At 36.9% G+C, this 27,759-nt stretch overlaps 1 protein-coding gene and 1 long non-coding RNA gene across 4 annotated transcripts in view; one reads left to right on the top strand and one right to left on the bottom strand.

The window, feature by feature from the left end:
• Positions 1-27,759, bottom strand: part of LOC132507863 (uncharacterized) — a 122,693-nt gene that overhangs the window by 21,945 nt on the left and 72,989 nt on the right. The window contains exons 4-5 of one of the 3 annotated variants that reach the window (XR_009536344.1): positions 12,536-12,859; positions 5,177-7,076 (exon numbers count right to left, since the gene is read on the bottom strand). This is a non-coding gene — a long non-coding RNA (uncharacterized LOC132507863). Of the gene's footprint in view, positions 1-5,176; positions 7,077-12,535; positions 12,860-27,759 lie in introns of those variants that run through there. The other 2 variants (XR_009536345.1, XR_009536343.1) reach the window with 2 other exon arrangements.
• On the top strand, positions 1,048-1,503 carry LOC132508403 (keratin-associated protein 9-3-like). Its single transcript, XM_060128566.1, has one exon. The coding sequence runs from the start codon at positions 1,048-1,050 to the stop codon at positions 1,501-1,503; it is 456 nt and encodes a 151-aa protein (XP_059984549.1).

The following is a 27,759-nucleotide window of genomic DNA, read 5'->3' as shown; positions in this document are numbered from 1 at the left end:
GAGTGCACAGTCTAATGAGTTTCCAGTTAGAGCTATAGTTTCTAGACAGGCCGGCAAAAGAAATGTCACAAAATTAAAGAAGAAACCTAATCCTTTGATAAAGATAAAAGTTCTATGGTCATCAATGACAGTTTAGTATTCCATGCCTGGGAAGGTAACCCATGCTAAGCTAGACCAAGTGAATAGACTCTGAGGATAGGAAAGAGAGTGCAACCTCTGGAAGGCAACAGTCCTGAGGTCTTCCATTAGTTTTGTTACTTATCAGCCGCATGATCAAGATTTCCCTTAGTCTCTAAGCTTTACTTTCCACAGCTGTAAAATGTGAATATGAACCTTGCTTATAGGGTTGTTTTATTAGAAATAAGGTATGCAGAGCACCTATAGCACCTGGCATGCAACAGGTATTCACAAGTGGTAATGAACTATTATTCCTTCAGCTTTTAATTTAGCCGCGAGTCTAGTCTTATTCACAGAGAAGCAAAAATAATAAAATACGAAAATCGAAACAGAAGAAAGCCAAGAAGATAAATAGCAAGATATAGAGCCAGAAGGGCTAATGATGGCTCATAGGCCCTGAGACACAGGGAAAAGGAAACATTCTCCTACAGTGAGAAGAAAGGAAATAAAGGAGTCTGGAGCCACAAAGAGTCTAGGACAGAGCCCTCCTGCTGCGTTAGCGCTGGGTGACTATAAAAACATGAGGTCTGCTCTCAGTAGTAGAGGTATGCATAGTGGATTCTATTATAATTCTGTTTTCACTGAAAACTTGCCCCAAATTTTCTTTTGAGGTGAAACTCTCCAGTATTTTCTATAGCTCAAATTGATTATTTGAAGTAGCATCAAAAGAAAGTAAAGATACTTGTTACTGCAAGGCAAGGAGATGGGAGAAGAGACACGAAATTATAAGATGCCTCTTGTATAAAGTGAACCATGTTAATTGAAATTCAGCATGAGCGATTCTGTGCTCCTTTAAAGCACAGAATATGGACAATACTGACTAAAACACGTATAAGGTGAACTCCGTATTCTCTGCTTCTTTGTGCCAGCATGGCTTCATGCCTACAGCCTACATGCATGGCTTCATGTCTACAGCCTACATGCATGGCTTCATGTCTACAGCCTACATGCATGGCTTCATGCCTACAGCCTACATGCATGGCTTCATGCCTACAGCCTACATGCATGGCTTCATGTCTACAGCCTACATGCATGGCTTCATGTCTACAGCCTACATGCATGGCTTCATGTCTACAGCCTACATGCATGGCTTCATGTCTACAGCCTACATGCATGGCTTCATGTCTACAGCCTACATGCATGGCTTCATGTCTACAGCCTACATGCATGGCTTCATGTCTACAGCCTACATGCATGGCTTCATGTCTACAGCCTACATGCATGGCTTCATGTCTACAGCCTACATGCATGGCTTCATGTCTACAGCCTACATGCATGGCTTCTACAGTCGGCTCAGCACAAAAAATAACTGGCTCATTCAGTTAAATCAATCAAACTGTTGGTCAGTTTAGTTAAACAAAAGCATGACCATTGTTTTTTTTTTTTTTTTTTTTTTTAATGACCATTGTTTTACCATGCAAATCAAACTCCTGTGTAGAGACAGATCTACAATCTTTTGGGTAATTTAATTTTCATTATTTTAAAAATCATGTTGAACTAGCATAGTGTATGCATAATTATTATAAACTCTGAGTGTGGATTCAGCTATACTTTTAGAAATGACTAACCATGTTTCATGTAGTTCAATCTCCACCTGGCATCATTTTTCTCAAGTTCAGTCTTCATCTGGTACCATTTTTCTGTAGGAAAGTTTCCCTTGGTCAGTCAGAAGCAGGCAGGAAAAGAACAACTGTCTTGAGTTTGGCTCAGAAATATGACGTTCCCTGGGGAGGCCATGAGCTCCAGACACTTCAGGAGACATCAGCAAGTTATACAGGTGATACGGATACAACTTGGAGGTCCAGCTTCATTCAGAATGTGGTCCCATGCAGGTGTTTGAACAGATTAGGAATCTGGGAATGAGGCACTAATGCAGAACCATAATGGCATTAAGTACCTACCTGGTTACTGGCACTCTTGAGATCAGCAATCTCACTGAGACAACAGGGAGGGGCTATGACATCTTTACTCTTGGAGACCAACCTCATGCAGAACCATGTGTTGCTTACTGACATCAAGTTCAAGTCCTCAGAAGGATTTCCTGCCATTGATTTCAACTTTTCCCAGGTAGAAACATGAGTCCTCTCCCTTTCACAAGCTAAGGTTTCTTTCCAGCATGTTGGCAGCTCCAGTCCATGGTTTTCCCCAAGCTACTCCCTGATTCATAGACCCCTGTGCTATGGAGCACATTAGTAAGACTCTCACAGAATCTGGTGTAGCCATTTTATGCAAGAATCTCTACCATTTTATTCCCAGGGCTTCTACCCTGGCCTCTTCCCAGGGTACTTGTGGCCAACAAATCTTATGTGCAATTCACACTATCCCCTCAATCAATCTGCACAATAAGATGGTTGGCCTACAGACTATCCTGGTTGTAGTACAATCATATGCTGTCTGTGGTATAGACTCCATGCCTGCAGATAGGTCTGCTGCAGCCATTGCTTTCCCAATTCATTAGGGGAAGATGGCAAAACGCTAGCATGATGATGTTCCTTTTCTGGTCCTTCCCTCCCTCCACCTATTCTCTTTTCAGTGTCCTTAGCACTTTTATCTTTTAACTCTCCAATCCATCTTAAAACCCATTTTATATCTTAATATTCTATTAGCACTTTAAAATCAGTTGCTTTCATCTGATTCTACCCTGCTTGACATTTTTTACTTAAACTTTAGTTCTATTAAACATTAAATAGTTTGTGGAGTACATATATTATACCATTGAAGTTGTAATTTGATTTGAGACTAAAGAGAGTAATAACCATCACAGCAATATTACATATTTGGTCCTTACTGCATCTGGATGCTGTTAAGTACTTTACATGTACAATGATGGTACAGAATAATTTAAAAGCAGCAATATAATATCAGCCAACAGAGATTTAAATCCTCATTTGGCACTTTACTGGCATTGCAATCTAGTCAAATCAGTGTTTCAAAGGCCTTCAATTTTTTCATGTATAAAATGGAAATCCTGCTGGTACCTACTCCAGGGCTATTCTGAGAATGAACTGAGATATTGCATGTAAAACTCTTAGTGATTGTTTGGTACTTAGCATATTAGCTGTTACTGATACTAGCATTTTTTTTCCATTTAATGAGATTGATCACTATAACCCCATTATATAGATAAGGGAAATTAAGGTCCAGAGAAGCTAGGTAATTTGCCCAAGATCATGCAACTGGCAATTGCCTGAAAAGGTACTTATGCCCAGATCTGACTGCGGAACCTGGGCTCTGACACAGCACACTGGTAGTTCTTGCCTCATGTTCTTTAAAACTACAGATGTCCCCAGGTATGCCCATGGGGCTGCAGCTGCTCATAGGTGGCTTTTTATTATTTCCAGTTTCACAGATAACTTTAATAACAGCTAAACAACGTACACTGCTTCCCACATACGAATGAGTCTCAAAGCCTTTCTCATGGCGCTGTGATCAGGATAAAATGAGGAGTATATGAAACTCACTTATAAGATTATAACAACTGTCATGTGTCAAGAGCTATTATTTCCCTAATTGATAAAAGAAAGGATAAATGATTCTTAAGGGTAGAATTTCAAAGGAAATTCTTGGTTGTTGGGCAAAAAACCTTGCACCTGACAAAAGGAAAGCTCATAGAAGACCCCTGAGTGGGTAAAGCAGTTTTTTGTGAGTTATGTTCTAACTCTGAGAGAAAATTTGGAAATTTTTTAGGCAAAAATATTAAAGAAAGAAAAAGAAACACACACACAAAACAAGAACAACAACAACCCAAAAGCTCTTGTTCCTTGGGGCAGAACAAGAATTTGAATCTCTGGGGTGAGTCATGCTATGATGTCAACTGATCTTTTCATCAGAAACTGGCAGTTTCTTTGACTCTGCTCTCTCCTCACATCCAGCATCATCAGTCACTGTACCTCTTTCAATCCAGTTCATCTTTCTTCTGTCCTTTTCCACTGCTTCTACTCTAAATCTCATTAACTTCTTTCCTAGAATATTTAAATATGCTCCTGATCCCATCATTTCTACATGCAGACCACAGCCCAGCTTAAAATTGTTTTTCTAGCTGAAGTCAAGTTTCCTTACTTTGCCAGTCAAGGATATCCATAATCTGTCTCTAGCACTAATTTTCCAGGTCTTTCTTCCCCCCAGTCATGTATTATTCTCCCTGCTGTGTCTTTGTATTATTACATTCAGTTGATCTTCTCTGCTACCTTTCCACATGTTCAAGCTTTGTCCTACTTTCAATGTGAACTTCCAAGACCATTTTCTCCATAATTGTCCTGGTTCCTTCAAGTAAATGTGATCTTGCCATCCCATGAACTCATGTCACATGTTATTTATACATTTCTACAAATTGTGGCATTGTGGGGAGGAAAAAAATTTTCCTCTACCCAACTTAGATTCTCCAGCATGGGACCTGGTAAATTAGACTGGCCAGAGACAGATTAACAGGAGAAAAACAAACATGTTTATTAATATTTGTATCATGAGTGTACACATGGGAGCACCTAACGAGTAACTCAGAGGGGTGATTAGAACTTTGGTTTATCTCAAGCTAAACGGAGGTAAAGGAGTTTGCAGCTTCTGAGCAAGGGAGGCAGTTAAGGGAATGTGACCAGGGAAAGCATGGTAAACAAGAATTGCTTATTAAGGTTTGTTATGCGTATTTAAGAAGTGCTTTCTCCATTGATAATGATGTCAAAAACTTGGCTTCTGTGCACTGGTGCCGAATTGAATCTTGGAGACAGAGTTCTGGGTGAAGTAGGAAAGAATAGCTTTATTGCTTTGCCAGACAAAGGGGGACACAGTGGGCTCATGCTCCTCAAAACTATGTGTCCCAACCTGGGAGGATTTCATGGGGAGCTTTATAGCAATGCCTCAAGAGCAGGGTTGCTGATAAGATTAGGGTGTGTGCAGGGCCAGCACTCCTTTAATCTGGTAATCTCTTGGTGAGTTTCTCTGGTTCCTTTAATCTGGCCTCAGGTGGTCTTCTCTGGAATAAAGAATGCTGACATCTTCCTCTGGAATAAAGAACGCTGACATCTTCCATTTGTTGGGGGTTTTAGTTCTGTAAATAGCTCAAAGATATTGTTATCCCTTAAGATGGAACCAAAACCCTGCCCCAAGGCTGCACTATTGTTTCTTGGTGCTCCTCCCTTGTCTCTGCATCCCCTCCTGATTAGCAGCTGTTCAAATCGGCTCTTTGGAACTCAGGGAAGGTCATGGAGGCTAGAGTCTATTCCCTACAAACAAGAAACAGGAGACACAGACAGGCTTCTGTGCCCAGGAGACAACAGGGTCCTGCTCAGTTTCACTCTCCCTTTTTCTTTGATACTCCTCAATCTTGAGGAGAACAGATGTTGGACAAGAAAATGAATAATCATTTTGGATAGAGATGTTAATCATAAACTTGGCAGAGGAACTCTGTTTTAGGGAGACTTGGTTTTAATCCCCACTTAGATTTTATCTTTCCCCAAATCTTTCAGGGACAGGGCAATGATTGCTCTGGCTACTTCCTGCTGAAATAGGGTGTAGTCTGCCTAAATTTGGGGGAATGGATACTGAATTAGAAATATTTGAGGTCCAAGTCCTAGATCTGAGTTTTGTATGATTAAGATCTCAATTTCTTTGTCTGCCATTTTTGGCACAACAGACCCAGTTAGAGGTAGGAGAAGTGACAATTGGAACTTTAGTAGACAAAAATATGTCTCATTCTCTTAGGAATTCAGGAAAATAAGTCTGAAACCCAGTCTGGAACTGGTTTGGGGAGACTTGTTGCCAGTTATTTCCACACCATTCCCTGTAAGGGGGCAAACCCACCAAGGCAATCCTGAAGACCCAGAAATAGGAAGCTGACCACATATCCAGCAGTTAGAATTACTGAAAGAATCAGCATATGAATCTATAGTTTTGTGGGGAAAGGTAAAAGGTATGAGAAAGGATAAGAAAACAGAACTTTCATTTCACTTGCCAGAACAAATACTTAAGGTTTCCCAAAAGGTGAGATGTCCACTTCTTGGGAATCTGCTCACTGGCTATAGGCAGGCCTGGCTGGTCAGTCTCTGATAATCTTTTTACTCTAGTGTGATGTACCCATGGTTTTATTCCATACAATTTGAGAGGCATGAGTAGTAAGAAGAATGTCATAGGGTCCCTTCCATTTCTCTTCAAGCTGCTGCTCAGGTCCTTGCTCTTTCCACATTTCCAGCGGCACCCAGTATTCTGCTTTGAAGGGATGCAAGGGAACTTCCAGGTGAGGGGGAGACCTCTGGGACACAAACTCATGAGTAGCAGTTAACAGTTGGTCAATCTGTTGTACATACTGTTTAATTTTTACCTCCTGCATGAGAAACGTTTCTCTTTCTTTACTCTTAGAAGCTAAGAATTGTCTCCCATATATAATTTTGTAAGGGCTCAATCCTAGCCTGCTTCTAGGGGCCAACTGTATATGGAGGAGAGCAATTGGCAAGACCTTGTCCCATTTTAGATGAGTTTCCTCCATAGCTTGGTGAGAGTTTTCTTCAGGGTGTGATTCATCTTCTCGGCCTTTCCTGTAGATTGGGGTCTCCATGATGAATGAAGTTTCCATTTTATACCTAAAGCTTTATTTACTGTTTGTGTTATTTCTGTGACAAAAGCAGATCCATTGTCACTCTGAATAGTAGAGGGAAGGCCGTACCTAGGAATAATGTCCTTAAGAAGGGCTGTTGTCACTTCTGATGCTTTTTCCATTCTGGCTGGGAAGGCCTCTACTCAACCTTGATCCACGTATAATCCTCATAAATCTTTAGCCAAAGTCTCGTTGAAGAGGGTGAGGGAATTTTTAAATCCTTGTGGCAGCACCATCCAGCAGTATTGACTTCTTGTTTTGGAATTGGAGTCTTGCCATTCAAAGGCAAATAGCAACCGAAATTTCTTTTCTACTGGAATACAGAAAAAGACATCTTTCAAATCTAATACAGCGAAGCAATCATAATCTCCAGGTATGGTTCTTAAGTAAGGTATATGGGTTTGGAACTGTAGGATGAATGTCCTAAATTATTTCATTTATGGCTCACAGATCCTGAACGAGTAAGTATTCATTGGTATGAGGTTTCTTGACCAGAAGAATAGGAGTATTACAAGGAGACCTGCAGGGTCTACTTAGTCCATACTTTAGAAATCCGTTTAAAACCAGCTGGATTCCTTGTATGGCCTCTTTCTTAAGAGGGTATTGCTTTTTTCCTTGGATATGAGGCTCCCATTTTTACAGTGATAGAGACTGGGGAGGCAAATCTGGCCTGTCTGCATGCCCCATCAGCACAGATAGCCTTACTCACTTTTTCTGTGATCTTCTCCAGAATCAGAAGAAGATTGGTGTGACTGGGTGGCCCCACTGTCCTTGGAAAGAAAACAGAACAAAGCCTTTTATGTTTCTTAGTTTAAACTAAGAGCAGCCCCAGGATTGGGAGAGTTAGCCGATGCTCATCCCGATCGTGACCCACCCTCTGAAGCTACTGAAGAGCAGCAGAATATGCCACTCCAAAACATACCTCTTTAGCATAAGGATTAGTTTTAGCCCATTATATTTGAGGAAGAGCAGACACAGGGGAATCTCTGAAAACAGAATAGAAATTGCGCTTTGGTAAGGGACATTTACATTTATAAAGGCAATCTCCATTTGTAAGGGTGTCTGCCTCTCTGTCCCAGGAAGAGGAGGGGGACTTTCAATCTCCAGAAATTCTTATCAGTGGAGAAGGCAACAACTTAAATCTGCATAGCAACCCTTACTCTTGTTACCAAGCTTTTCCTGGTAACCTCCCATAACTGGCCTCCCCTTCAAAATGTCTTTCTTTTGTCTTTTGCTGGAGATGGTATTTAAGATGGCAGCTTTGGCCATTTCTGGTAGTTTTACTCAGTTTTTTTGGGTAACTCCCATGTATACAGGAGGTATACATGTTGACGAAATAAAATTCCTATTTTATGGCAGGATGAAAACATTTTAAATATAACTTATTTCTTTGCCAATTTGGGCCTCATGTGCATCTGCATTAACCAGACCTGCTTAGGAGATAACATTCCTTGCTTCTTAATCACATCAAGGGTTACAACTCCTTAGGAGATAACCTTCCTTCTTAATCTTTTAATGGGCCAGGATGACACATGACCCACTATGTGCTTCTTTGTACATGTAGATCTGGATTGTGTAAAGTGTCAATACATCATTTGAAATATAACCCTTTGTCTCAAAAATGTATACAACTGCTTTGACCTCTAATGGGCAAAACAGTCCTCAGAGCTTTCTGAAATACTGTTTTCCAGGTTATAATCCTCAGGTTGTCTCATATAAAATTTTCCATTTCTTTCTTGATTAACTATTAATTTTTCCATCAAGAATGTTACTAAACTTCTGTTGGTTTTTCTCCAGTTAATCTGTCTTTTATTATGGGGGCAGGGTCTCAGTCAGGAACCTAGAAGGGTGGAAGAAAAATTATGTTTCTTCCCTTACCCTGTCCTGTGGCCTGTGAAGTACAAGAATGGTTTTAAAGAGGCATCATCCCAGTGCACCTGCCAGTGCCCTTAACAGAGCACCCTGCTTAGCCCCTGGGCTCACACGTCCCTGGTGACCCTGCCCAGGAGCTTCAGGAGAGAATGGATCTTAGCATACCTGGGGATCTTAGGGTCTGCACGTTAGATTGCTGATCTAAGGCACTTACTCATTCATTAGGGCAGCACTGGGAGTCTGGTTCTGAGTGTTTAACCCCATAGGACCTCCGGGAAGGGAGTTATTTTGGATTTGCTGCTACTCCTAATAGGTAAGGAGAACATTGTCAAACCCATTTTCCCATGATGGATTGGAACCCAACAGTAACAACCCTGAAATGTTGAGGCAAGGGCCACCCCAGTTACAATAATAAAACCGCTTGAGTAGATGGTTTCTGTCTTGTTCAGAGAGGCCAATAGCACCTTGTACACCAGGTGTTAATACTTACTGAACAAAAGTTATACAGTTAGATTTTGGTAATTGATGTTTTACTGTCTTTGATATGCAATTCATCTTGAATTTTTTTTCTAATATAGAGTATAGATGACAACCTTTATATAATAAGACATCAAGTTCTTTGGATGACTCTAAAACATTATTTATATACATTTAATAAAAAATGAACATATATATATATATATAAAGAAGTATGCTAGATATAGAATAAGAGTGATGAAAAGCCACAGCCCCTGTGCCTAAGAAACTGAAAAAGTATATTTACAGCTTTACCAAATTCATGTATGTAACTTCTATTCATTCAGAAAAAAAAAAAAAAAGCATCTTGCTGTCTAGTCAACACCTGGCTAAATACTGGATAACACAGTCCAGCCCTTGACGTAGCCATTGAACAAGAAAAAATTTACTATATAACTATAAATTCTGATGAGCACCATGAAGAAAACAAGTAAGGTAGAAATTAACCCACTCAGTTAGATTGGTGAGGGAAGATCTTCATGAAAAAGTGAGGTTTCAGCTGAGACCTGAAGGTCACGATGTAATCATTTATGAGAAAGTTGGTCCAGACAGAGGGACCAGTGTGTTGAAGCCTCTAAGGTAACACATACCTTTTAGATAGATCAGGCAAGGTATTATTAGAGCATGAAATATTACAGTGATAGTAGTAGCAGGACAGATGAGGAGAAGTCAATTGATTTGAAATATGTTTTGAGATATAGCTTGCATAATTCAGTGGTGGGATAATTAGAAGGAACTGGAAAGAGGATAATCAAAATGACCAACACTTACCACTTGAGCAGCTGAGTGGTACCATTTACTGAATGAGTAGCTTAAGTAAGAACAAATTGAGATTGGGGTGAGGACCAAAGAGCTCCTTTGTGACATAACTTCATCACATTAAATGCTCAATCTTTTTCAATATTAAAGCAAAAAAATTAAATATTACATTCAAAGATTTTGAATGTTTTCTTTTCAGCAGGTATCTACTGCATGAATGCAGTGAGCTGAAAATACAACGATGGATATAAATACAAAAAGTTCCTGCTCTCCTGGAACTTACAATCAGGTGAGAAAGACAGACACTCAGCATGCAAACAGATGTGATGAAGATCATGTGATATGGTTATGTGGGCATATGCGGTGGTGAATGGATCTTAGCAAGCCTAGAACGACTGGGGAAGTCCTTTCTGGGGAACTGATATTTAAAACCAGGTTGTGAAAGATAAGTAGGCATTTGCTGGGTGAAGAGCTGAAAGCTCAGGAGACTGTCCAAGAAGAGGGAACAGCCCAGGTCTATTGATATAGGTTCTCTGGTATATTTGTCAAAGTGGACAATATTTGTTAATTCAGAGGAAGAATGTACAGGAGTAAATGGGGAGTTCAGGTTTGATGGGTGATAGAGAAAGAGGTACTGAGACACTGAATACAGAAAAAAAGCAAGAAATTGCTAGTCATAGCTGGGTAAGGAAAGGAGTTGAAGTACATTTGAGCCTGATGGGACATTAATCTTTACTGAAAACGTTTGTGTAAGAATTAGGTAGCCTTTTTTATTCCTGTCATCAGGCTAATATTTTATACTTAATCCCTCTCTACCTCTGAAAGCATAACAATGCATTTTAATTCTTTACAAAATTGCTGTCAATAGGGCATTTGGGTTATTCTTCTCAGGGTACACATTTTGTTTCTTTTCACCCAGAGTTGATATTTCCTTGGGGGGAAAAATGGAGCAGGTTTTATGAGAACTCAAGTATGTCACAAAACAACTACTACACCTTTCCCCAAAAAAACTTCTAAAGAAATTTTGAAATCAGAACATTTCTGATTTTCTTTTTCTGTCCATAACACTGGGCATGCATTAGAGTAAGAAAAAGATTGCAAAAGGCAAAGGCATTCTTTCACTTAAAAGCACAATTTGTGGGAAAGAAAGATTAAAATATTTATTGTTTTTCTAAAAGCTTTACCAAATGATGGGAAGTCAACATGATTAATCATCATGATTTTACCACTGTGACACTGGATTATCAAAATAGTTGTCCAATTTCAGAAATCGCTGCTTTTAATGTATTTTTATGACACATAAATGGCCCCATGATCTAATGGAACATACAAATATATGGAAGCTGAATTATATTAGCACAGCTAAATGCAGCTGATAGAGGTAATGCATAGAAATCTTGAGCCCAGTGCTTCCTTCTCTTTGAAACTATCCTATCTTCCTTGGAAGACCTGCTTACTTTCTGAACTCAGTCCTTCAATACAGCAATTGTAATTGATTCTAATTACTGCTCACATGCCTGACTCCTTCACTAAACTGAGTGACTCAAAGGCAGGGAATGTTTATTATTTATCTTTCTAACCACAGGACTTTAGATGCTCAAAAATATATTTCTGCAGGAATAAATATGAGTGAAGCTATTATGACATACTATTGAGGTTATCAAAGATCGGGCCTTTGTCTTAATAACATGCATAAAACTTTAAAGGGGATGTTCATTTAGAAAGACCCCCCCCCACCCCGGCAATGAAGCCAACACCCAAAAACCCCTCTTGGCCACTTTGACACCTAGTTCTTATAAATGTTTCCCTTCCTTCCATGTATTCACTGTCATAATCTAGTGAGTGTAAGAAACACAGCCATGTTTAAACATCTGGGATTCATCAGGCTGGTTCTCTTAATCAAAGTTAGGAAATCAGCTCCAGATGTTGCCTAACTAAAGTTACATAAGCATTGTTCATATTTTTAAGTACAATCAGAGTTAAGTTCCCATTATTTGTATAGGTAGGAGTTAGACTCTGCTCTATTTTTTAAAAATTAACTCTCAACTTAAATACAGAGATAAGGCTGATAGATCTCTCTAGAAGTGAATGAGTATCAATGAGAATTCAAGATATATATTTTGAAATCATACATTTAACCATATTAGCTCAAAGATGCCATGAGAAGGAAAGACAAAATAATACTGTCCAAGTGCCCACTATGTGTAGGGGAGGGAAAAGAATTTTCCCTCTGCCCTTCTAGGTCTTTGGCTGAGACACCCCTGTAATGAAAGACAGATTAATAGGAGAAAACTAGAAGTTTAATAACATGTATACCTGGGAGAGACCCATGGAAATCTGAGTATACATGGAAGATATACCTAGGAAATACCCAGAAACACTGAGTAACTCCCCCAAATGGCCTAAGTCACCACCTTAAATACCATCTCCAGTTAAAGACAAAAGAAGATGTTGGGAGTAGGGCAAAGAAGCCAGTTATGTGGTTACCAGGCAAAGCACAGTAAACAAGGGTATGGTTATCATGTGAATTTAAGTTGTTACCGTCTCCATTGATCAGAATTTCTAGAGATTTAGTCATTCTTCCTGGTACAGAGGAAGAGACTTCCCTTATAAAAGAAGGCTTACCTTATTAATGTGAATGTCTCTTACAAAAGCATAACTTCTACTGGTTTTCAGAGCTTCTCCTGTGTCTGCTGTTTCTTAAAAGTAACCAGCTCAAGAAAATCCATATGCCAAAGAGGCATATTTCAGGGTGGCGTATTCTGTTCACCTCCAGCCCAGCTGTTGAAATTTCTTCAAGGAATTTCATAGTACAGAAGTTGAGTTGAAAGACTTCTCCTCCATATCTATCTCATTGAACCAGTATTAGTCTTGAAGTAGGTCAGTTCAGTTAAACAGTTGTGTCTCATTTCAGGAGGCAGTCTTGCAGGTGGGCTCCCAAAGTTAGACCTATATGGTACAAGCAATTAGGTATTTAATAAAGATATCCTGAGGTTCCTGCACCTGCAGGTTTACCCAACTGGTAAGAAAATTTTGTCCTTTTAGCAGATGAAAGAAAATTAAGTTTTACATAAGTATAATATTGATATTAAAGCTTATTTTAAAAATCCTTATAACAATTCAATTTTATCCAGCTTAACAACACAAGATTCTCTCTTCAGAACTTTTAATATCCATTTAGATTGTTATTTATTCTCATCTTTTCCATTCTGAAGTAGCTGGCTGTTCTTGAAGACAAAATTCTTTCATTTCCCTTAACAAAAATGCATCTCCATATCTCATACTTTGTTACCCAATAACATACCCTACTTTCCTTGCATACAAAGATGGAATAGTTTCTCTTACTATTGCTAGTAGTTTTAATTACATTAGAACTCTTAACCTGCAGAAACCTTAATTTCTAGTGAAAACTCAGAAGTAAGCAATTGTGAATGACTTGTTACAACAGTGTTCTTTAGATTGGTAAATTTATGAAGACATTTCATAATTTCTAGAAGTATATGCCTTTTTTATAGTACAGTTTTTCAATGTGGCATGAGACATGTTTACTAATAGACCCAAACATTTTTGGTTTATCTACTTTTTTTATTACAGAGGTACTAATGTTAAATTTTCTTATTTAGAAATGATGTAGATTTCAATGAATTTATATCCTTTAATTTAGCAAAATTTTAAGTTTCAAGTTACTAAAAAGATTTTGGAAGCTTTAAAAGATTTTAAAGGAGACATATCTTATAAAACCTCATCATTGTTGAAAAGTTTATTTATAAACTTCTAGTCTACCTTCAACTATTTCATTTGTTATTAATAATCATATTTTGATTCTTTATGAAAGTTTCATAATTTTCTCTTGCTGACAATTTTTGTAACAGATATAACATGAGCTTAGCTGAGTAGTAAACCCAGGTAGAATAAAAGTTGCACCTCTGCATTGTATTTAATGCTAATAATACTGAAGACATTTCTGTTTTAATTAAACCAACACACTTCAACTAGCTTTCATTTACCAAATATTATTCCAGATCACATATACTTGAAAAACATTAGTTTCTGTATTTCTGTGAGTTTTGGAATACCCAATCCATACAGCGTTTTCCTTCAAGCCAACCCAATAGAGTTTTTACAAATTTTGACAGTACCATCTAGAGATAGCAAAATAACACATCTACAACATACATATGTAGACACACATGATCATATAGAGAGATACAAAGAGAAATAGTATAGCTTTTATTCTAAAATTTTAGCCATCAGTCAGGTACAAAACTAATTTATTTTAAAACAAAAACAAAAAACAATTGGATTCAAATTGTGTTTCTGGCAGATGGAATAAGTTTACCTGCTCAGATGGCTGAAGCTTTTTTACTAATATTTGTGGAGAAGACACTTAAGATTTCTTATCTGCCCAATTTCTAAATAGCTTTTTTTTTTTTTCCTCTAGATGAGAATAATTTACCTACAGTTTGCATTTCAAAGAAATGGCTGTCAGCTCCTACAGAAGACAAGGTAGGCACAGAGAAAGTGTACAAGTTTTCTCCAAGACGAAGTTTTTGGGATACTATTAGAGGTCTAGGGAAATTACTACTTAAAAATGTTTCCTTTTTCTCAAGTGCAGGACAAGTCTGCTTCCAGTGTCCTAATCTTTTACAATATCTGCAGGCATCTGGAGATCAATAGGGAAGATTTGGGGATTGGTAAGGATAGGTGGACTTTGAATTGCTTCTAGAGCTACATTTCTGGTTTCGTAAAGATTTTAAAGACAAAGACAGTTGTTTTTAATTCCTCAAGGAATTGGATTGTGGTCTGAATTATATCAAGGTCTGCCCATCCAAATACATTATCTTCAATTTCCTTCTTTTATATCAACAAGATTTCCAACCAAGATGGAAATCAAAAGAATCCTATGTTTTGGAACTTCAGGGTTTAATGTGGTATGCTTTTGTAAAGTCTGTATAAATGCTTACCTTTTTTTCTGCATGTTCAATTCAACCTCAACCAGTTCACCTTAGGATGAAAAGCTCTGCTATTGCTTCTGTCAGCTTCTTAACATCAACCTCCAGCTGAGCCATTTCCTGATCATGTGTAAGAGGGCCTGGGAGAAATTCTGTTCATCTGTTACCTCTGTAAGAGGTGTTTTCCCCAGGCGGCCATCTGGCTTTTCTGTTAACTACAGTAATATAATGAAAGAACACCCCTTAGCAGCCAATCAAGGTCCCCTGTAAGTAGAAATGTGAATGTCCACTGATCTTTTCAACTCTTCTATAAATTTGGTAGGATCTTTTGAAACTGGAAGTAAGAAAAAGGGGGGTTTATATAATTTTGTCTTGTTAAGGAAACCCCTAAGGCTAGATGCCATACTCTTTTTGTGTCTTCTTTTCAATGTTATCTTTCCATAGGTATGAATAAGACAGTTGTTTACAACTTTTTTCAAATATAGAAGTTTTTCCAATTCAAAAGATCCCTCATCTGGCCATTGACAAGTAGAATCCTCAATATATTTATCTCAGTAGTGACTCAAACCAATAAGCCTTTAATTGACTTAACTATGGACACAAAAGGCATTGCAAAAGATAGTGCAGAAGATAAAGCCCCCATAATCCAAAATGTTCACTCCCAGAGTTGGCCTAAGAAAGCAAAGAGACCTTCACTGTCTCAGGTGCTAAGAAAGGCGGGAGGGAAAACGGCATCTTTGGTCTCCCAGAACATGAAATGCCTCTACTTATAGTCCTGCTAATCTGTGACACTGGGCATGTACAATTGGAATGGGACTTTTCAGCACTAACGAGACAATAAAGGCTGAGATGACAAAGGCCCTTTATGGACCAGGACCCCTTAAGACAAATCCCCTGTGAGCCAGCTCTAGTGGACAAAGAGAATGCGGCTTGTCAGTTCATGTCATGGACCCTCAGACTGTTTTAGCTGGCAGAGAGAATATCCTCATTTGCCACAAAGCCAAGCTCTCAAAACGTTAAATAAGACAAAAGGAAAATTTCATCTTGCCCATGGTTCTCCTCCTTATAACAAAGGACACAAAAGACAGAGACAAAACAATGACCAATTCTGGGAGGAAAGAGAAAACAAGAGCAATAACAAAAATCTTTACCAGTTGCTATATGCAAGAAACTAGTTCACACAAATATTTTTTCCTGCTAATCTAAATTTAGAAAGGAAGGGACAAGAAATTTTTACCTTCTCCTTTAAACTGGGCATAGAGAGAGAGATTTGGGAGAGCTGACTTTGGTAAGAATTTTTACTTTTTGCCAGCTTCTACCAGTCTTCCAGGATCCCATCTGCAGGCTCTGGAGTGAGTATGGTGTCTCAGCAGGTCCCATCATGGGTCACCAAACTGGTGGGGAGGAAAAATAATTTTCCCTCTACACTTCTAGGTTCTTGGTTGAGACCCCCTGTACTAAAAGACAGATTAACAGGAGAAAAACAGAAGTCTAATAACGTGGAAAACTGATCCCCAAAATGGTCCAAACCACACCTTTACATACCAGCTCAAGACAAAGGAAGATGTTGGGAAAGGAAGGAATAAGCCAGTTATGGAAGGGTATCAAGCAAAGCGAAATAAACAGGGGTATAGTTGCCTTTTCCATTGAATAAGAGTGTCTGTCTAGAGATTTAGTGATCCTTCTCCGCCTGGTATAGAAAGGGAGACACACTTATAAATGGACATTTCCCTTATAAATGTGCATGTTGCTTATAAAACGGACAATTTCTACTCAATTTTCAGAGCTTCTCCTGTGTCTTAAAAATAACCAGGTCAAGATAATTTTTATGTCAAAGAGAAATATTTGGGGGTGGCATATTCTGCTCTCCTCACTGGAAATTGTCATATGTAATTCCACATGTACTATTTTGTTGGCCTTAATTCTTATAATAACTGTGTGAAATAGAAATTATCTCCATTTTACAAATGAGGAAATACAGGTACATAGAAGTTAATTACATCATTGAAAATCATATGCATAGTGTCTAACCTGAGATTACAGTGAGATTACTCTGACCCCAAATTTAGTACTCTTTCCATGTGTTGTCTTTCTCTGTAATCTTAGACAACATGGGCCAGAAGGATAACATTGAAAAATATTTTAAAAGTATATCTACAACCTTCTTGGAAACTGTTTTCCCAAGGAAGACCGTAAGTGTGAAACCTATGTCTGCTTTTCATATATAATTTAGTATTTTGTTCATATTTTAGTAAAATAATCAGTTTAATGATTTGATAACATAATTGGATTTTTATGAAGCTCAAAAAAGTCTGGAATAGAGGGAAAATAAAGTGAATCAATTTAATCCCACTGCTAGGAGCTCTATAATAAGCACTCTCTAATCCAGAAATGCTGTAGGGCTCTAGAAGAAGCCTATTTGCTATCAAATAAAGGCCATGCACTGACTTTTGATGTTAGCAGAAGGATAGGATAGATGTTCCAAATGGTCCTCCTATGGCAATGCAAGTTGATCCTGCATAAGTGGTTGTAGGTATACATACCTTTGGCTCAGTGAAGCAAATCTTCTGTGGAAGAAAGCCACCCTACATTAGACCTTCAGAATTCTCAAAAGTTGTGTAATTAAAATAAAACTTACAGTTTTTTAAAAAAATCACTTAACAATAAATAGAATAGGCTGCATGAGTGAGTCATGAGAAACAACAAAGAATAAAACTGTCAAAACCTGGAGATATTAAAATTGGCTGATAGAAAATATAAAATGATGTTATAAAAGTCTAAAAAATTTAAGAAACACAGTAAAAATTAGTAAGAAACAAGTTATTAAAAATGACCAAGCAGACTGTAATTAAGAATCAAATAGAAGCTTTCTAAATAAAAAATATTTATTGAAATTAAAAGCTCAACTGCTATATTAAATCACATGTTAGACACAGCTAAAGAGACAATGAACTAGAAGCAAGAACTAAAGAATTTGCAGTTGAGAGATGAGGGTATGAAAATATAAAAGAAAGGTTAAGAATCACTGAAGACAGAATAAACACAAGAAGGTCAAACTGCATTTAATTGTAGTCCTTGAGAAAATAATAGAGAGAGGCAATAGTGGAATAATTGAAAATCGGGCTGAGAATTGCTGAGTCTTATGAACATGAGAGCCTTATGAGAATTATGATAGACAGAACCATAATAATCACAGGAAAATCTATATGTAAAACTTCAGAACACCCACAATAAAGGAAGTATTTGAAAGTCACCCAGAGGAAAAAAACAGAACTATAATAAAGAAAATTTAGTCTAACAAACAGTATACTTCTGAACAGCTTCAATGGAAGTCAAAAGTCCTTAGAGCAATATCTTCAAAATATTGGGAGACATAATTATGAACTAATTGTGTTACAAAAATTCTTTTTCAAGGTCATTATTTTAATAAAGACATTTACAAAAAGAAAAACTGAGTTTACCACCAACAAACATTTACTAATGTACATTCTAAAGGATGTACTTAAATAAGGAAAGGAAGATTATAGATATAAGTTATGAAATGGAAGAAGAAATTTTGATCAAAGAAATTGTTAAACATGTAAATTAATCTAAAAAATGTAAAAATAATAAACGGTTAACTTCTTTGTTAAATGATGAACAACTTTTTGTTAAAAAAAGACAATAAAAATACTACTGATAGACCACACAGTCCAATACAGTATCTATTAGCCACAAATTACTATTTAAACTTAATAAAATTAAGTTAAAAATTCAGTTGCTCACTCATACTACCTACATTTCTGGTGCTTAGTAGCCATATGTACTGGAGGTCCTATATAGTTTGTAAGACAAGAGTTACAACAAATATGGAAAAAAACTAAAATGTCACTATTAACAAATGATATGATTGTCTACATGGAAACCCAAAGAATATACCAACAAAATATTAGAATGCTTATCAAAGTGCCTGAATATAATATTTAAAAATTCATGTGTTAATATACACCAGCTACAAATTTAAAGCATAACTTAAAATATATATTATTAATAATATAAAAAATACAATGAAATAGATATTTTAAAAGATGATTTGCAAAAAGCTAAGGAACAAAGACTTAATTTTATTGAAAGCTATTTTTAGAACACAGAAATATAAAAAGAAATATACCATGTTCATAGATGGGAGGAGGGGATAACTCAATATAATAAAAAAAGTTCTTAAATTTCACCACATATTTAATCAAAATTTAATTTAATTTTGAGGAAATGAGTTAATTCTAAAACTTACTTGAAAAAGCAAAGTCCCAATAACAGGTAAAGCATAACTGAAGAAGAATAAGGTGGGAAAAATTGTGCTGCCAGATACCAAGCTTTATTATAAAGCTATGCCAATGAATAAAATGTGATATTTATTCAGGGAGAGACCAACTGGCCACTGGTATAGAATATGCAATAGATTAGAAAGCCCCAAAACAGCTTAATAGTACTTGGTAATGGCAAAGGTGATATCACTGGAGAAAGGAGCTATGTTAAAAAATAAAATTAATTTTTTGTTTATATAGTACATATATATAAATTACAGGTTGACTAAAAAGTTTCCCTTTGGAATTATTTAAACTTTCAGAAGAAAATTTAGAAGATAATTTTTATGATCACAGAATAGGGTAAATGTCAACCTTAAATGAAAAAATATTGCTGAACTCAATTATATTAATAGAATATTAATAGAAAAACTTGTTTATCAAAAGCCACCATAAAGAAAAGAGTCCAAACCACAAATTATTTGCAGCATATAGATTCAACAAAGGATCAGTATACGTTAAGTATAGTTATGCTTATGAAGCAACATGAAAAAGAACTACCCTTTCTCCCATAAGCAAAACAAAACACACACACACACACACAAACCAACAACCTCATAAATGACCAAACAGGCATTTCAAATGAGAGAAAATACTAATGATTCAGCCTCATTAGTAATCAGAGAAGTGCAAATTAGTGTCACAATGAAATACATTTTATTTCTATTAAAAAAATTGAATTCTGATATCAATTGCTGGCAAGGAAGCAGAGTGATAAAAAAATATAAACAGCTTTAGGGGACATATAATTGAAACATCTAATTTGAAAAACAATCATTTTGTAAATCTAAACATGAACGTATCTATAACTGAGGAATTTTACTCCCAGAAACAAAAACCTAGAGAATTGCACGTGAGTCCCAGAAGATAAGATTAAGAATTGTATAAATGACAATAATAATTAAAACAATAAAAAAATCAGGTAACGGAAGCATTGACCAAAAAGAAACTGTATACATTGATTATGGCATACTCACTTATAATAGAATGTTATATAGCTGTGAAAATGAGTGAACTATACCTATTGGAACACAATAGATGAATCGTAGAAACAATGTTGAGTGCAAAAAACCAAGTTGACGAAAATTACACGTTATGAAATTATATAAAGCATATACATGCATAATTATATAATTACCTAAGTTATATGCTATAAATTTTACAATAAGCTTCTGATTTTACTTAGGGATTGCTACATATGCGAAGATTTTATTTAAGAGGGAAAGGGACGCGGGTTGGAGACAAGATGGGGAAGTAGAAGGACTTGAGCTCAACTCCTCTCACGAGAACACCAAAATCACAACTATCTGCTGAACAACCATCAACAAAAAAGACTGGAACCTACCAAAAAAGATATTCTACATCCAAAGACAAAAAAGCACCCACAACAAGATGATAGGAGGGGTGCATCTGTGATAAAATAAAATCCCATACATGCCAGGTGGATGACCCACAAACTGAAGAATAATTATATTGCAGAGGTTCCTCACAGGAGTGAGAGTTCTGAGCCCCACGTCAGAATCCCCAACCTGGGGGTCTGATATCAGGAGGAGGAGCCCGCGGAGCATGTGGCTTTTGAAGGCCAGTGGTGCTTGATCGCAAGAACTCCAAGGACTGGGGAAAGTAGAAACACCACTCTTGGAGGGTGCACACAAGGCCTCATGTGCAGCAGGTCCCAGGGAAAAAGCAGTGACTTCATAGGAGTCTGGGCCAGACCTAACTACTGGTCTTGGAGGGTCAACTGGGAAGGTGGGGGGTGGCTGTGGTTATTATCTCTTTGAACATAAAAGCTGGTAGCGAACATATCTGGAAATACTCATCTGAAGGCTGACATCTTGCTTGGGACATTAGCACCAAGACCTGGACCCACCTAACAGCTTATAGGCTCCAGTGCTGGGATGCCTCAGGCCAAACAATCAACAGGGCAGGAACACAGCCCACCTATCAGCAGACAGGCTTCCTAAAATCGTCCTTAGCCCACAACCTGCCTCTAAGCACACCTGCTGACAAGGCCCTGCCCACCAGAGGGACAAGACCCAGCTCCACCCACCAGTGGGCAGGCACCAGTCCCTCCCACCAGGAGGCCTGCACAAGTCTCTAGACCAGCTTCATCCACCAAGGGGTAGACATCAGAAGCATGAGGAACCACACCATTGCACCCTATGAAATGGAAACTGTAATCACAGAAAGTTAGACAAAATGAGATGGCAAAAAAATATAATCCAGATGAAGGAACAAGATAAAACCTCAAAGAACAACTAAGTGAAGTGGAGAGAGGCAATCTACGCAAAACAAAATTCAGAGTAATGACAGTAAAGATGATCCAAGATCTCAGAAAGACAAGGCACAGATTGAGAAGATACAAGAAATGTTTACCAAAGACCTAGAAAAAATAAAAAACATACAAAGAGAGATGCACAATACAATAACTGAAATGAAAAATACACCAGAAGCAATCAAGAGCAGCATAAATGAGGCAGAAGAATGGGTAAGTGAGCTAGAAGACAGAATGGTAAAAATCACTGCCACGGAATAGAATACAGAAATAAGAATGAAAAGAATGGGGGACAGTTTAAGAGACCTCTGGGACAACATTAAATGCGCCAACATTTGCATTATAAGGGTCCCAGAAGCAGAGAGCAAGAAAGGACCTGAGAAAAGATTTGAAGAGAGAATAGCTGAAAACTTCCCTAACATGGGAAAGGAAACAGTCACCCAAGTCCAGGAAGTGCAGAAAGTCCCAGACAGAATAACCCCAAGGAGGAACATGCTGAGACACATAATAATCAAATTGACAAAAATTAAAGACCAAAAAATATTAAAAGCAACAAGGGAAAAGCAACAAATAACATACAAGGGAACTCCCATAAGGTGGTCAGCTGACTCCTAGGCAGAAACTCTACAGGCCAGAAGGGAATAGCATGATATATTTAAAGTGATGAAAGGGAAGAACCAAGAATACTCTATCCAGGAAGGCTCTCATTCATATCTGACAGAAAAATCAAAAGCTTTACAGGCAAGTGAAAGCTAAGAGGATTCAGCACCACAAGATGAGCTTTGCAACAAATGGTAAAGGAACTTCTCTAGGCAGAAAAGAAAAGGCCACAACTAGAAACAATAAAGTTACAAATGGAAAAGCTCATCAGTAAAGGCAAACATACAGTAAAGGTAGGAAATCATCCACATACAAATATGATATCAAAACCAGCAACTGTGAGGAGAGAACAAATGCAGGATATTGGATATGAATTTAAAAGACCAACAACTTAAAATAATCTTGTCTGTATACAGGCTGCTATATCAACACCTCATGGTAACTGCAAACTGAAAATCTACAATAGATACACAAAAAAGGAAAAAGAATCAAAATACAACACCAAAGATAGTCATAAAATCACAAGAGAACAAAAGAAGATGGGAATAAAAAAGACCTACAAAAACAAATCCAAAACAATTAACAAAATGGCAATAAGAACATACATATTGATAATTACCTTAAATGCAAATGGATAAAATGCTCCAACCAAAAGACACAGACTGGCTGAATGGATACAAAAACAAGACCTGTATATATGCTGCCTACAAGAGACCCACTTCAGATCTAGGGACACATAGAGACTGAAAGTGAGGGGATAGAAAAAGGTATTCCACACAAATGGAAAAAAGCTGGAATAGCAATACTCATATCAGACAAAATAAACTTTAAAGACTGTTATAAGAGACAAAGAAGGATACTACATAATGATCAAGGGAATCAATCCAAGAAGAAGATATAACAATTGTAAATATATATACACCTCAATATATAAGGCAACTACTAACAGCCATAAAAGGAGAAATCGACAGGAACATAATAATAGTGGGGAACTTTAACATCCCACTTTCTCCATACAGAAAATCAAGAAGAAAACACAGGCCTTAAATGACAAAATAGACCAGATGGATATAATTTGTATTTATAGAGCATTCCATCCAAAAGCAGCAGAATACACAGCTTTCTCAAGTGCATATGGAACATTCTCCAGGATTGATCACATGCTGGGCCACAAAAGTGAGCCTTGGTAAATTTAAGAAAATCAAATCATAGCAAGCATCTTTTCTGACCACAACACCACAGGATTAGAAATCAATTACAGGAAAAAATACTGTAAAAAACACAAACATGTGGAGGCTAAACAATATGCTACTAAACAACCAATGGATCACTGAAGAAATCAAAGAGGAAATCAAAAAATACCTAGAGAGAAATGAAAAAAAAATGAAAGCACAATGATCCAAAACCTATGGGACGCAGCAAAAGCAGTTCCAAGATGGAAGTTTATAGCAATACAGTATTACCTCAGGAAACAAGAAAAATCTCAAACAACCTAGCCTTACCCGTAAAGCAACTAGAGAAAGAAGAACAAACAAAACCCAAAGTTAGTAGAAGGAAAGTAATCATAAGGTTCAGAGCAGAAATAAATGAAATAGAGATGAAGCTAGAAAAGATCAATGAAACTAAAAGCTGGTTCTTTGAAAATATAAATAAAATTGGGAAAGCTTTAGCCAGACTCATCAAGAACAAAAGAGGGCTCAAGTCAATAAATTAGAAAGAAAAAAAGCTGTTACAACTTACACCATAGAAATATGTGTTTCTATGCCTATAAAATGGACAACCTAGAAGAAATGGACAAATTCTTAGGAAGGTACAATCTCCCAAGACTGAACCAGGAAGAAACAGAAAAAATAAACAGACCAATCGGAAGCACTGAAACTGAAACTGTGATTTAAAAATTCCCAGCAAACAAAAGTTCAGGACCAGATGGCTTCACAGGCAAATTCTATCAAACATTAGAGAAGGGTTAACACCTATAACATTTCTGAAACTATTCCAAAAAATTGCAGAGGAAGGAACACTCCCAAACTCATTCTATGAGGTCACCATCACCCTGATACCAAAATCAGACATAGATACCACAAAAAAAGAAAATTACAGGCCAGTTATCACTGATGAACACACAAAAATCCTCAACAAAATACATACAGCATGATCAATTATCCCAGGGATAATTATCACCATTATCCCAGGGATGTAAGAAGTTTTCAATATCCACAAATCAATCAGTGTGATACACCACATCAACAAATTGAAAAATAAAAACCATATGTTCATCTCAATAGATGCAGAAAAAGCTTTTGACAAAATTCAACAATTTATGCTAAAAACTCTCCAGAAAGTGGGCATAGAGGGAACATACTACAACATAATAAAGGCCATATACCACAAACCTACACCTAACATTATACTCAACAGTGAAAAGCTGAAAGCATTTCCTCCAAGATCAGGAGCAAGATAAGGATGTCCACTCTCTCCACTTTTATTCAACATAGTTTTGGAAGTCCTAGCCACAGCAATCAGAGAAGAAAAAAATAAAGGGAATCCAAACTGGAAAAGAAGTAAAACTGTCATTGTTTACAGATGATATACTTATACATAGAAAATCCTAAAGATGCTACCAGAAAACTACTAGAGCTCATCAATGAATTCAGTAAAGTTGTAGGATACAAAATTAATACACAGAAATCTGCATTTCTATACACTAACAATTAAAGATCAGAAAGAGAAATTAAAGAAACAATCCAATTCACCATCACATCAAAAAGAATAAAATACCTAGGAATAAACCTACCTAAGGGGGCAAAAGACATGTACTCTGAAACTATAAGATGCTGTTGAAAGCAACTGAAGATGACACAAACAAATGGAAAGATATACCATGTTCCTGGATTTGAAGAATCAATACTGTCAAAATGACTATACTACCCAAGGCAATCTACAGATTCAATGCAATCCCTATCAAATTACCAATTACATTTTTCACAGAACTAGAACAAAAAAATCTTAAAATTTGAATAGAGACACAAAAGACCCTGAATAGCAAAAGCAATCTTGAGAAAGAAAAAGGGAGCTGGAGGAATCAGGCTCCCTGACTTCAGACTACTACAAAGCCACCGTCATCAAAACAGTATGGTATTGGCACAAAAACAGAAATATAGATCAATGGAAAAGGATGAAAAGCCCAGAAGTAAACCCATGCACTTATAGCCAATTAATCTATGACAAAGGAGGCAAGACTGTACAATGGAGGAAAGACAGTCTCTTCAATAAATGGTGCTGGGAAAACTGGACAGCTAAATGTAAAAAATGAAATTAGAACATTCTTTAACACTATATGCAAACTCAAAATGGATTAAAGACCTACATGTAAGACTGGATACTATAAAACTCCTAGAGGAAAGCATAGGCAGAACACTCTTAGACATAAATTGCAGCAATATCTTTTCTGAACTGTCTCCTAGAGTAATGGAAATAAAAACAAAAATAAATGGACCTAATTAGACTCAAAACCTTCTGTACAGCAAAGGAAACCATAAACAAAATGAAAAGACAACCCAAAGAATGGGAGAAAATATTTGCAAATGATGCAACAAGGGATTAATCTCCAAAATTTACAAAGAGCACATGCAGCTCAATATCAAAAAAAACAAACAACCCAATAAAAAAAATGGCCAGAAGACCTAAACAGACATTTCTCCAAAGAAGACATACAGATGACCAAAAAGCACATGAAAAGATTGTCAACATCACTAAGTATTAGAGAAATGCAAATCAAAACTATAATGAGGTATCACCTCATACCAGTCAGAATGGTTATCATCAAAATTCTCCAAACAGTAAATGTTGGAGAGGGTGTGGAGAAAAGGGAACCCTCCTACACTGTTGATGGGAATGTAAATTGCTACAGCTACTATGGAGAACAGTATGGAAGTTCCTTAAAAAACTAAAACTAAAAATAGAGCTACTGTATGATCCCACAATCCCACTCCTGGGCATATATCCAGAGAAAACCATAATTAGAAAAGATACATGCACCCCAATGTTCATTGCAGCACTATTTACCATAGCCAAGACATGGAAGCAACCTAAATGTCCATCAGCAGATGAATGGATAAAGAAGATATGGTACACATATTATAATGGAATATTACTCAGCCATAAAAAAGAATGAAATAATGCCATTTACAGCAACATGGTTGGAACTAGAGATTATCATACTAAATGAAGTAAGTTAGAGAAAGACAAATATCATATGATATCACTTATATGTGGAACCTAAAAAGAAAGAAGATACAAATGAACTTATTCACAAAATAGAAACAGACTCACAGACTTCAAAAACAAACTTATGGTTACCAAAGGTGAAAGGTGGTGGGGGGGGGGAAGGGATGAATTAGGAGGTTGGGTAACATATACACACTACTATACATAAAATACATAACCAGCAAGGACCTACTATATAGCACAAGGAACTCTACTCAATATTTTGTAATAATCTAAATGGGGAAAGAATCTGAAAAAGCGTGTGTGTGTGTGTGTGTGTGTGTGTGTGTGTGTGTGTGTGTGTGTGTGTGTGTGTGTGTGTGTGTGTGTGTGTGTGTGTGTGTGTGTGTGTGTGTGTGTGTGTGTGTGTGTGTGTGTGTGTATAACTGAATCACTTTGCTGTAGACCTGAAACACAACATTGTAAATCAACTATACTCCGGTATAAAATTTAAAAAAAAATTTTTTAATAAAAAAAAAACCCCAGAACTTGAAATAATAATTACCACTATATAGGTTGTAGGTCACAATTCTAATAAAATGATCATATTTACAAAATAAAAAATGCATAGGGAATAATATATTAGTTATCTGGAATGGTGGTAGAAGAATGGAATTTTGGAGGAATACACACATAACTCACTGATGTCAATAACATTCTAGTTTTTAATCTAAACAGTGAGTTCACCATGTTGGTAGTATTACACTTCATAAAGTCACATCAATTATTTATATGTATTGAATATTACATGACATTTTAATCAGAGCTTTTGTGTACTGTTTGATGTACTGCATAATTGGCTTGCTAAAAATGGTAAGAAGGGTACATTAATTGAATTACCTTATGCATGAGTGAACGTAAAATGCGTGAATTTGGAGCCAGACAGATCTGGATTGGAATTTTTGTTTTGATGATTGCTAGATTGAGCTGTATAATCTTGAGTGAGATACTTAAGATCTCTGAATATCGGTCTCTTTCAACAATATTTATCGCGGGACTGATATGTGCTAAGTACCGTTCAGGACACTAGAGGTATAGTGGTAAACAAAACAGGCAGCACGTCCAGGTGCTACAGAAGTATATGTAGAAGAGGTTACACAGAAGCCTGGAATGGCTTACCACCAATAAGGTGAAATTCTTGGTGTAAGATCCATGTCAGTGCCCTCTGAGATGAATTTCTGTGGAAATTATTTCATAGACCTTTTCTAAATTGGCTGTTCTTCCAACACTCCTGGGAATATATGAAATGTAGACCAGGATATTTTGTATACTAATATGAACATAAGTAGTTTGTATAAGAAGCTGGCAATCTGCCTTTTTGTCAGTCTATCAGATTCCTCATGGTGTGAGGCCAGGTCAACTAGGGTACAAGGGACTGATTCTGTAGAGAAGGCTTTATTATAACTTTATCAT

Source organism: Lagenorhynchus albirostris, chromosome 17 (genome assembly GCF_949774975.1).
Source record: "Lagenorhynchus albirostris chromosome 17, mLagAlb1.1, whole genome shotgun sequence".
Lineage (NCBI taxonomy): Eukaryota > Metazoa > Chordata > Mammalia > Artiodactyla > Delphinidae > Lagenorhynchus > Lagenorhynchus albirostris.
Note: the sequence above shows the minus strand (reverse complement) of the source record. Positions and strands in the feature narration are given on the sequence as shown.